Source organism: Thermobia domestica, chromosome 4 (assembly GCF_964235325.1).
Source record: "Thermobia domestica chromosome 4, izTheDome1.hap1.1, whole genome shotgun sequence".
Classification (NCBI taxonomy): Eukaryota; Metazoa; Arthropoda; class Insecta; order Zygentoma; family Lepismatidae; genus Thermobia; species Thermobia domestica.
The window spans coordinates 225536209-225549455 of NC_137457.1; the positions used below are offsets into that span (position 1 = coordinate 225536209).

Genomic DNA, 13247 nt, shown 5'->3' on the forward strand with positions numbered 1-13247 from the left:
TGATTATCTTCCATAATTGAAATAACAAAACAGAGACTGGATTTTACTTATTTTCACTTTAAATTAATTTATTTCGGAATTTAATTTAAATCAACGATTTTTATTTAAAAAAATCAAGTGATTTAAATCAGACTGATTTAAATCAATCCACCCTGGATTGCACTATTAACTTTTGAATTGAATGATATGTTTAGCAATAAAAAAGTGCGTAGATCATACCCTTCTACCCCCAAAAAATGTTTTTCGTATTGCTATAAAATATGTGTACATCCACAAAGAAATCGAAAGACTTTGCAATGCTTGAGAGAAACAGAAAACTCAAGACGTTGATTTCCTAACCAACGCCTTGGATCACACAAGCACGAGGTGAGGAACACGAAGCGCATGGACAATAGGAGTCTTCTAATCATAGGCGCCGGAACCTGGGGGCTCAGACCTCTTCAGCCCCCCCTCCCCAATGTTTCAGTCCTGTTTTAGTATTCTTATCTCTTTAAAATAAATTTTTCAGACAGTTTTAAAAAATGACTACTCAGGTACATTTTCATTTTCAGAATATATTAGTATTCAGTTTTCTTTAGTAAAACTAGTATTGCCAAACATCTCTTTTTATGTTTCAGAATTTTTATTGAATGAAGGGAACAGATGATGTTGTTCTTACATTTTGTTTTCTCCTCCCGCTCCCAGCTTCAGTTCTTTACTGGTGACTGGTAAGTATTGTCGTCCTCAAGTATCAAAACAAACAGAGAGAGAAAATTGCCGTTCTTTTATTAATATATGAGCGGATGTAGAGGACAAGTATCGTGGGCCTTTTTTCTAGGAATTCTGGAAGCCCCTGAAATTTCCGTTCCTTGCCCTCGCCACACATGGTATTTTATATAGCGGTTTATGACCCCTGGTTAACGCTGCCATCGTTCGTTTCTTTCTTTCCATATTTTTCAAATACTGGGTTTAGGTCATTTTGTGCGGGTGGAGAAAACGTACTGAGTAACAATGTATACTCCCTTGTTGTTTGCTCCAAACATTTCGGTGTTTTAGTTTATCGGTAGTGTTGGCAGAAAAACGAAAACGTTATTGTAGTGCCTTGTTATCGTTTCAGTTTAATGCAAGAAGCGGAGTGTGAGTTTTAGTGAAATGTTTTAGTTTTATTTATTTATTCATTATTTGCTGGCAAATAGTGTTAATTGCACATTTGAAAAATGAATCATTTTGTAGTGAGAACGGAAAAAGTGCAGAATGAATCTTCTGTCAGTGAATGAGAAGAGGGAGACATTCCATCGTTCGTTTATTTTTGACGCTACCATCCACCACGGGCATCTATCTGCGATCTAAAATGGGCCAAAAACAGTTCAACGCGTTACTAATTTTAAATTGTCATCAAGAACTTTCTGCAAGACTCGATGTTGATATTATTGCAGACGAATTTATAATGCGCACCGAAATCCGCGGGCAAACTTTTGCTATGAAAATTAAGTAATTCAACCTTTACCGCCTACAAATCTGAACCTAGATGGAAGAAAGTCAACTAGATACAAGTAACATAATATTACAATTTGATGAGAAATTTAAAATTTGGTAGTCATATCTTAGTCTTACATCTATTTTACAAGATAATATAGGACGAAGAAAGTCTTATTGTATCATTCAAATATTGGAAATATTTCGATACTGTAACTTCTCTTAACGGACATCTCCTTAATGTGAACAAACTATGTTTGTCCCTCCCAGTAAAAATACGTATGTTGTTATGGGAGACAACACTCCCTTTTACGGACAAATATTCATATCCCACTGATGTCTGTTATTGAGAGGTTTTACTGTATTTGGAGCAATTAACTGAACCTATTGAGCAATAGAAGGCTAAACAGTTTATTGGTTATACTAATGAATTCTTATCCATTGTTGTTTCTGAATTATTGGAATTATATTGTTGAGTTGATTATCATTTAGGGTATATTTTGAGCAGCGAGGCTATATGAGACGTGGACCTACAATTTAAGATAAAATCCGACCCACTATCGTTCAATGCTCTCCCACCGTGAATCCGGGACTCTGTGCACCAAAGTCATACGCACTAACCATTAGATCAGCGGGGAAAGCTGCAACGTCATTGTGTCGTGCTGTCAATGTAGTAGTTAATTATTGGTGCGTAGAAACGCGGAACGTAAATAAAGAGAAAAAATGAAAACTGTTAATCAAAACGGGGTTTTACTTTAAAAAAAAATAATGTAAATAAAAATAATAAAATATAACAAAAATAAAAATAAAATTGTATTGTGTTACTATGTTTGAATGATGTTCACTTTCCTTAAGACTACGGACTATGCAAATGTACCACCGACTGGTGATAACGAACCTACTGGGCCCGTGTGGGCTTGCCCTCAACAGTCACTGACACATTTACCAACCCAATCATCTACGGAAAATAGAACTCAAATTTGCCCAAATGAGAAGATTCCAGAGTCTCTTCCATCTCAACTCACAGTACGGTATCCAGACCTGCAGTTCATCATCCGCATTCCATCGTGAAATAGGTTGCGAACCACAAACTCCCGACACAGAACATCGACCTACGAGTGGAGCTGGCAATGAGCACCATGGAGATCTTAGTTTTGTCTGTAAAAGCCCTATCAAAAATAAAAATAAAAATATCGTACGAATCCCAAAACAGAATTTAGTAGCGCAACGGAAATTTAAAAAAAATCCAAACTGAGATTTTGATCAAACTGGTAGAAAAGAAATGAATTTCTGCAGAATCGGCTGTTTCAACCCCGGTCACACTAAGGAAAATATCTTTTCTTCGATTCACAGCGATTTCATTTCACCAGTAAAAGAATTGTGTACGTACTGCTCTTTACCTTGTCCATACTTCACATACTATTAAAACATAACTGTGCTCAAATTTACTACTTAAAACTAAAATGCTATGTTCTTGTGCTCGAAAAGAAAGATGTTACTTCACGGCTAGTAATTTTTATTTGACATCATTCATGGAAATAGATTTGACAATAAGTTCAGAAAAAAAAATCTTTACATTCTCTTGTACGGATATACCCATCTGAATCGAAATAGACCCAAAAGAAAATAACATTGAATATTTTCCAAATTTTCATAGCCGAAACATTGTTTACATTTCATTTAGTTTTCAAGAAAATTCTTAAAATATGCATATTCATTAATATTCTCGATATTCGTAGACATTTACATCATAACAACAAAAACAATGAAAATCAACAAACACATTACATTAAATCTACACTAAGCCATCTACAAAATTCTCTGTGGTTAGCTATTTTGATTTTCTTTTCATTTCGGTGCTCAAACCTGTGTGCGCTGTAGTTGTGGCCGGCATAGAGGGTTTACGCTTTCTTCGCTACCTCCCTTGAAGCTCGGACCTCATTGAACAACTAACACAGGAAAACACTCAAAAGAACAAATTGCACAATACTTAAACCTAACTAACCTCTCCTAACCTACCTATCCTAAACTACCTTAACCTAAGAAAAGAAAAAAAAATACATATACACGAAGCACCCTTTTCATTCACAAATTACATTTCTTTTAGCTACCACAGATCTGCAAAGACTTAGTGGCTATCAATGAATGTGTCGTTTTGAAATTTTCTATTTTCCACTTAAAATACCGAAATATTTATGCAAATAAATCCTTAAAACTGTATCTGAAAATTTTTTAGACGGGTATCAGAATAAAACAGCGGAGATCTGACCTGTTGACGACAGTCTCTTGTTACCGGTATCAAAACCATGTACCCTTGTACTAAGCATTAGCCGTGATTCTGACCACATTTGTTTCCAAAATTCTAAAACCTTTAGAATGATTAAACAAAGAAAAGCACCATGCCAAAATTGTAAAATTTCGAGCAGCACTAAGGTTTCCGAAATAAGATAACTTTGAGGTTAACAGGGAATCTAAAATTTTTTTCATTGAGGGAAATGTGTGTGTGTCTGTGTTACACACATTTCTTGTTATTATGACAACCGTCTTCGTAATGTTGACTCTAATTCCCCCCCCCCCCCCTTCCCCCCATTGAGTGTATTCACGCAATCACATTCTGAACCCGCATGTATGCAATTTTGGGGAAAAACTTATGGCAATTAGCACATCATATTAGAATTTAACACCTGCACAGAAAAAAACACACTCGTTTGTTCTGCCACGAAATAATGACTTTAGAGGTTGTCGTTCCTAAACTGTTTTTTCTTGGTTTTCTCGTTTTACACTTACTTGGTTTTCATCCAACGATGAGCCGAAACTGTTAAGAGCAGAAAATTTCCAAAAAAATATACCTGTCTTCTTCCACGTGATTCTATAAAGAATCACTCATTTTGGTCCCAAAAAGAAACATAGCTGTGATAGCTCCGACATATTCTTCTGAAATATGGTTTACCAACTCACTTCTTCCACGACGCTAATCACCATTCTCGAGATTTTCTTATTTTACCACTGTCTTAACCTGCTACCACAACAATTTCTCACTGCTCTAAATCGTGAATTTTGCAAGAATCACCATTCCAAATGAGTATCACTGTTTTAAAGTAACAATTTTAACAAATATGTACAGACGTCGAACACTTCACGTCTATCTCCTATGGCTACTTCTGATGTAAGACAAAGAACAATGGGAAGAAGATCCGTAATTGGAGGATTATTGTGAAGTAACTATAGGATGACAGCTTTTTCTCCTGAGATCAAAGAAAGCCGAACATCTCAACCACAGCTGTGATTGCGGATGATCCAATCACAGATAATTTACTCCGAAACAAAGAGATGCATCAAGAAGAAATTATGGCTGACTTTCTAAATTTAGAATTTTGATGAAAAATTACGAAATAAAAATTTTAGTTTTCTTTTGAAGATTCCCTATACCAAAATATCCATAGAAATAAACTGAAAACCCTATAAAACGCTAAAATATACACTTATTTTCTAAAATAATGTCATATTTTTCGTTAAATACGTGAAACTTACAAAATATAATTACTAACCATGTATTTTCATGTAATACCTATTTGAAACTATTTACTTGAATAAATTTACGCGAAATTTGCGACCTACTTTTCATAGTACGAGAAATAAACATGTTTTTACATTGTCACTAAAGATAAAATTTCTTTATATACAATAGGTGTCCCAAAACTACCGGGCCATGTTACGTTATGCCGAGCATAAGGTAACAGGGGGGGGGGGTCTTACGCTGGAAAGTGTCTAAATCCAAAACCCTACATCCCTTGTTCCTGTTTACAGTAGCTGAGCCCTCCCAATGTTTTCTTCGTGTCGGCGCCTATGCTTCTAAAGCAGTGAAAATTCAGCCAAAGCGTTGCCAACGACTTACTCGCAGAGCTGCCTCCTCAAAACATGACGGAGACCGCACAGCACTTTTCTGTTCTTTTGCACTTCAACAGATGATTCTATCTCGTTGAAAATAAAAAATTCCAAGTTCTGACTTTTTTTTTGGTTTAAACCAGGTTTTTTTGGTTTAAATAATTTGCTCTATGTATTCATATTATATATGGACAGAAATAAGTTTGTTTCGGCTTGGTGTTATTATGCAACAACCAGGTTATGCTGGAAGGGTCACATAGGCTTAAAGCGGAATCCGAACGGCTTCTCAACTTACATCCAAATGAAATTGTCCTTTATTTGAACTCGGAACCAGGACTAATTGGCTACAAATGCGATACGTCCACAGACTCACTCACGAAGGACTCCTGATAAAAATACGTTGTACTGATCTTTACATACTTGTTAATATAATTGTCAAGAGTAATTTCAGAAGGACGAAAAGATAAACAGTTGCACAAGTGAAACCATTATACAGAATTACATATGGACAATTTCAAAGTACTACAGAGTACAGAACTAATTTACTCCAAGTTAGTTAACAACGACTGTTATTAGTCCAAGTTAAAGAAATACAACGACTTAATTTGCGTATCAGTACGAAAAGTGGATAAAGATACGAATTATTTGAGTCCACTTTGGCTCAGACTCATTTATACATAAATAGATACAAAAGACACTTCTCATTTCACTAAATGCCTCTCGTAGGGTTTTATGACCCCCCACCCCCACCCACACACACAAAAGTACGGCATTTCGACGTATTTTATCAATAGTAAATATTATTGAAACGAAATATTTAGAATTTTTCTTTCATTGTAATTACATAATAATAATAATAAACTATAAAGAAATCACAAAACAAACATTCATGAACTTATATATATAAAAAGAGTTGCTTTTGTAGTATAATCTTTTTGAGTAATGAATGGGGAATTTAGGTCTGAATATTATACGAATAATGTACGGGAGGAAATGTGATAACCCACAAATGTGTGTTCATCAAGATTTTACAAACACTTGTACTTTTACGAACATTTTTCGTTTCTTGGCTTAAACCAGCCAACCCTGATAACGAACGAAATCGTGGCAAACTAACAGAAAACCAACGCACATCATGAGGTTGTTTATCCACTAGAAAGCCTACTTGACGAGAACTGTGATGAAACCAGGTATTCCACGCATCAGAGGTGACTACTCTAACACGTGACTCATTGGTACAATTCAACATAAAGTCCGTATTAAAACAAAAATGAGTCTTTGTGCCGTAAAGTAGGTCCAGTATTTTCATGCTCGAAATCGTGAAATTTTTGTCATTTATGAGTTGAGTTGAGTTGATTTTGAGTTTAAGAGGAACTCATTGTCATTACCTTAGAAGGTGTTTAAGAATTCCTAACTACAGATTCACTTTAAGACATCTTTACCGCTCTGCGTGTAAATACTGCATCCGGAAATATACGAACTAGTATAAAAAACATAAACCAACCTCTGCTAGATGGCAACTTTTTAGCACGAATGCTATTTAACCGGGTTAGGGTAGGAGCTCAGCAGGGAGGCACGAACCGCTGCGAAGGGATGCCAGTAGGGAGCACGCGTGTCAGCGATGGTGAGTGTGCACGTAAACGAAGATGCTAAAACCACTAAGTTAGGTACCTTCTCTATAGAGAACTTTGTGTGCTCGAAAAAAGTACCTTTCATTGCCAACTTTTGTCAATATTTCAGACCATCAACACGATATTTACATTTAAAATGTAACATTTCCTCCATTTCTTAATTTTCAACGTCTTCCTATATTTGCCACACTTTCTAGAGCCTTTCTATTTCAACTGTATTCCTTCAAAGCGCTGCTGTCAATATGTGTTTCTCCGTACCTCCCTCCAAAGAGGAAGGACAAGTTATTGCGGCCGAGATATTTCAATTATTGGATGCGGAAACGTTTTCACAATGAATTATTTCACAAAATTCGCTTTGATCTGTCTTGTTAACCATTCTAAGTAGCCTACGATCTTCACTTGTCAAGACAAAACGATTGGATGACAACTTGGCAACACAACGGAGGTCATTCACTTCTTTTCCGTAAACAAAGGGAGAATTTCCTAAGCCAGAGGGTGGCGGGGATGGAGCAAAAGTATGTTTTGCATATTTTCCGAGGGCACAGATGAGATAGACAGGCTCAATTTTAATAATCCGTGCCGCTCCACCTAACATAGGGCCTAATAACTCTTTTTCTTCACCAACGTAAGTTCTTATGAAACTCGCAATCGAAATGTCTCACGCAACCATAATCTTTGAACGCTACGAATTATTTCCTCATTACACCACAATGTCTGAAGATTAAGTTCGGATATGCCTCTCCGTCTTTTTAAAATTAGAAAAATTAACAGGAGAAATGATGATTTGGAGTTTTTATGTGATGTTTAGGTGCGTAAGTGTAACAGTAAAGTTATGTTTAATACGAGAAAAGATATGTAGAAGTGGGTACTATTTGCAAGGCGCGGAAGGTTTTGATGATTCAACAGCATGGTAACTGTATAGGATGGTGAATCGGTGCGTTGAATGTGATATTTCCGCATTGAGTTTTACATAATTATATAAGAATAATAGAGAGAGTCTATTATATTTTTACGAGAACTACGGATTATTGAACTTAAGTGATAATTGAAGCTTCTATGAGAACAGGTTCCAATCATTGTTCTAGTCTAACTGGCTTTACCGGGTAACCTTAAAACCTAACAGTTTTTAATGTTTTAAATTTTTGGCTGTTATTTAGTATATGTCCCACTCGAAGAAGAAGAAGTAGAAGAAGAAGTAGTAGTAGGAGGAGGAGGAGGAGGAGGAGGAGGAGGAACGGGTTAGAAGCCCCGCAGGGGTTGGCTGGGTTCTGTACTCGACATAAAAAATGGAAATTAAAGAGTTAGAGGAGATACTAAATGGAATCTTTTCTTTGTAGTTTGAAGGGCACTCTAAACTTAAGCCATGTTTGATATCACCATGTCCCCAAATAACACGCAACTCGTAACACTTGAAAATATCACTCTTAACACTTCATCACACTTCTTTTTTTAGCATGTATTTAATTAAAAAAAGCAATTCACCTTTTCTTTCCTGTAAATTTTACGTATTTTTCACACTTTTAGACCTACTCGCCAGCACTAAAAATTTGTCATACTCCCTGATAACGACGATACTCACGAATTGTGTATAGATTTACAATATGCGGTAAAAATATACCATAAACTACATGCATACAAATTTATAACGCATAGAAGCAAGTCTGTAAAGTATGCACCAATCTGTACTAGGTGGTCACTACAAGCAAGAATTCTATGTATTCCTCTTGAGTGCAGTCTAAAGCTAGGAAGCAGATGCAAAGCGACGGTGGGTATGTGTGTAAACGAAAGCAAAGACGAGAACTCAGATCGATCTTTCCCACATGCTCCCTTTTTTGAGTTTTGACAGCTTCAAGTTTCTCCTCGCTACTTTGATATTTGTACACAATGTCTGTTAATTCCGTTATTAGTTACACTGCCGGTACTTATAAAATACAGGACAGTCTATGTGTTTCACTTTTTGCGTACTTCTACGGGTTCAAATCATGAATTAAAACATTGCCGCTAATAGTATACATGAGAACCCCCTGATCTGCATTTCTTCTGTGTTCTATTACCACTTCTACATGAAATACCACAAATTTTCTACGTAGTGCAATAGTAAGAAGTATCCATGTGCACAAGACATGCGATATGCGTTAATTCCCCCCCCCCACACACACACATTGATAAAGTACAAGGGCACTACACATGCAGATATAAAGTACAGGTACGTTCTTTTTTATTTTCGTATCAGTCGATAAGTAAATAAAACTCGCTTTGTTACCCCCTTTGTAAGTTCGCACATACTCAATGAATAATCCCTAAAAGTATGAGCGTCCTGCTCCTTCGGGAACTGATGCAGCTTCATGTATACTATATCCGAAACGGTTTCAAATGTGTACATGTCTACTTACCGAGCCACGGTGAATACACATTTCTTTTACGGAAACGCCCAACATAGCTAACCCATTCCACTAGGATGGAATTAAATAAACTCATAAATTTGCTCTGCTGGAAACGGATTACAACTTGCCTGCAGTCGTTCTCTTAAACTGAAATCAGTTTGTGGGGAAAATGTATCGTCACTCACAGATAAACCACTGTTGCGTCAAGAAACGTGCATTGAATTAAAATTCCAATCGTTATAAGCATACCTCTTTACTCAGTGGATCATAATATGAACGCTTAAGTGGACCACAAAGCATTTAACATGAACCATAATAACATGGTACAAGAAGCAATATGGAACAGACCATTTAAACGTGATTACTGAACATGTAACTTCATTGACGAATGCTGAACAATGCAAGAATTGGACTCTGATATTTTCATCTATTGAATTTGCTTTCACCAACGTCTTTTTCCTTTAAATGAAATTCAAGGTATACATATTAATATTCTCCAGTAGAATACAAACCTTTCTCGCTTCTTGCCGCTTTTCACGTCCCTCCGAACTGTTGCCAGTTTCAATCCAATATGTTCTCTAAAACATATAACTTGTAGCAAAGTTATGAAAAACTTAAAACTATGATAAAAAGTAGTAAATGTAGTAGTAAAGAAATAAAGCTTTGAATCTTATTACTCTTTAATTACACAAAACTTCTGTACTCATCTACATCATGTGCAACTTCGAAAGAAAAGAGGGAACGTCCAGAGTTAATGCAAAAGCGAGAGAGGGAGAAGATTAGATAACACTGAATGGCAACACTTCCGTAAATGTATTGAGTAGTGTGGTAGTATTTCCGCTTCCTAACATGTGATCAGCTGTTGTGTGTGTTTTGTGTTCAGTTCATGTGTAGAAGTGTATAATTAACTGAGTAAACCAAGTGAATTTTTTATCCACAGTGGTTGTCATTTTGGACCAGAGTACATATTTTCGCTGTCCATGGTAAGAATAGCACAGTAAAATTTTTAGACAATGGTTCAATGAAATCTCAGACGTAGATACGTCGGAATTTTGGAATGACTAGCAATTTAAATGATTTGCATAATTATACTAGGAAATCAAATTGTTAAAATGTACTCGAAAAGTTTCGTATAGTTTATGTTTAAAAGAAGTAATCCTTGGACGCATGGATAACCAAGCAAAGAATACGTTTTGTAGGTAAATTTAAAAATACACGAGAAGAAAAGTATCCAAGAAGCCAATCTTCATTAGCACGTTGTAGTCAAAGAAAGATAAAAACTTTTACAAAAACTCATAGTAGTCATAGATTTCTTTAATCCCAGCCAGCTGATGAAACACGCGTTAAATTAGGTTTGTTTAGGTTACATTTCATTAGATTAGGTTCTGTCCTGTTTATCAGAACAGTAATCGTGGCAGGACTTAGCTGAATACTGTGTAAATGTTAACACATTGAGCCCATCCTTTGGTGTCCTAACCCTTTGTTACACACGCGTTTTTTGTCATGACCAGTGGCGTATTTAGGGGGGTGGCTTTCGGGCTTAAGCCCCCCCCGAAATCTTACTTAGTATAGTAAAGTAAATGAAATATCTTGCAGAATTTTCATATTTCCAGGCAAAGCCCCCCCGAAAGTTAGCAAAGCCCCTCCCGAAACAAAATCGTAAATACGCCACTGGTCATGACCCCGCGAGAAACCTCTTCTAAACTCGCCTGCTGAAAGCAGATAACAGATTTTAGGTAGTAGGCCTATGAGTAAGGTAACCGGACGTCCTGTTTTAGCCTGAACAGTCCTCTTGCGTCCAACCGTTGTCCCATAGTTTCTCGTGAGACACGTATTCTTACTAAGTACCTTGAACCTTCTACAAGTTATTCATTGTAAAACAAAGCCATAAATGTGATTTTTTTTTTTTAAAAAAAAAAAAAGACAAGTGCTTAATTTTAATTGTCGATATAAATGTTGTGGGGAACGGATAGGAAGTAATGTAAGATAAATGTGGTTTGGGGAAAAGGAGACCGAGACAGGAGAGAGGAACTTACAAATTCTCTAATGATGTGAAACATTGTTAAATGAACGCAAGTAAAGATAACTGTGGAATTTTTCATTCTATGAACAGAATGGTAAACAGCGTATATGCTGAGGCAGGGCAGGTTTCAAAATAGTAAATGAACGCCCTGTCATTCATCTGCAATCGATACTTTCTCAGTCACAGTTTTATCCTGACTAAAGTGGAATGTAATTGAAGCATGTAGCGAGGAGAAAAACGTAGGAGCAAATACGAAAAATTTACAAAGATAGACGTGAAGAACAGTTACATAGGAGTTTCAAATTAGGGAGTAAGTAGCGAAGAAACTGACACAACTAAGTAGTGGTGGCAGCTTTTTGGATTTTGTAGGCATCCGGTAATGAAGATATTGCTAAGAAAACTGAGCGAAGAAACCTAGACTATACAAGAAGTCTGCAGAAAATGAGAGAAAATCTTTGAAATGTGCCAATTTAACATCTGTTATGCCCTTTAGGCTAAGGGAGACGATGATTAAGGCAAGTGAATGAGGATGGAAGAATTGGTGGAATGAGAATGTGGAGAAAAGGGAATATCCAGAGAAAACTCACGAGTACGAGGTTGTCCAGCACAAGCTTACTTGACCGGGGATCGAAGCAGAGACCCCACGCACCAAAAGTGATCGCTCTACCACTGAGCCACTGAAGGTGGTGTAGCAACACAGTGCATTGAAGAAAGGAAAATAATATATTACGTAGCCTTTAAGAAAAGAATGCTACTTAGTTGCAGCTGGAAGTGTACAATAAAAGTAAAGATAAAGAAAAAATATAAGGAATAATGAAATTTGAATAATGTACGAGATGGAGGTAAATTCAATTGAAATACAAAGGAAGGAACGGAGAACTATGAAGGTATAAAAACTAAGATTAGAAACATCTAAGATTAGAAGATTTCCCGTTGAAACGAAAAATTAAATTTAAGGCAGATGGGAAAGACAGGACACATTGTGGAGTTCTATGAAAGATAGAATCACATAAAACTAAGTAAACGAGAATGACAGGGATTTGCGATGCTGATGGATGAATTCGAGAAAGGTTTTAGAGAATCATTTAAGAAAGAGTCAGATAAAAATGGATAATATACTTTTGTTTTATTATTATTATTATTATTAATAATAATAATAATAATAATAATAATAATAATAATAATAATAATAATAATAATAATAATAATAATTATACAAAGGAAGAGGAGGGAAAAGAAATATGTAGTATTCGTAATAAAATATTGGGTTGGTGCGATTGAAATTGTAAAATTTGAAAAATGAAAGAGAGAGATCCCGGTGGTGATCGTTTGTAGCGCCAGATTTTGTAATAATAAAAATAAAAAAATGAGATGGCGGGTTTCGGGTTCATATTCCGTCTGTCACTCTTTATTCCCTGTGCACCACCGTTAAAGTCTCCGTTTCCCGAATTAAAATGGTTTGTGACTCGATAAGGACTAGTTTCACGGTTTGGAAATCCTATCTCCCCGCGGTGTCCCAGGGCTTTAGGGAAACAAGATCCCTCTAAAACCGTGTAAGCAAATGAGAATTGATATTATTCGCATACGTATCCTGTATTCACATGCTGCAACGCTGAAAGAGAATTTTGCTCTAATGTTTGGTTTGTGTGGACGAACTAGACTGACTTTCACTTTCCAAGTGGACTGAATGATAATAGTAGTAATAATAATAATACCAGAAAATAAACGAATATCTAGAATTTAAAATTTTAGTTGAAAATTCTGAAAATCAGTCTAATCCCCACTAGAATCGAGAAATTGCTTATATTTGTTTAATTTGCCTAACAGATCCTTTGGAAACCAATGTTATGTTTAAGGTTAGGGATACAA

The 13247-nt window shown here is 36.0% G+C and overlaps 1 protein-coding gene across 3 annotated transcripts in view; it reads right to left on the minus strand.

Moving 5' to 3' along the window:
• The window catches only part of LOC145683879 (tyrosyl-DNA phosphodiesterase 2-like), a 73218-nt gene extending 63117 nt beyond the window's left edge, over positions 1-10101 (minus strand). The window contains exon 1 of one of the 3 annotated variants that reach the window (XM_081755511.1): positions 9868-10101. Coding sequence is in view for 1 of the 3 variants with exons in the window: in XM_081755510.1 (XP_081611636.1) it covers positions 9365-9449 (85 nt within the window). In the remaining 2 variants the exon portion in view is untranslated. Of the gene's footprint in view, positions 1-9364; positions 9465-9604; positions 9751-9867 lie in introns of those variants that run through there. The other 2 variants (XM_081755512.1, XM_081755510.1) reach the window with 2 other exon arrangements.
• Positions 10102-13247: the final 3146 nt, after the last annotated feature.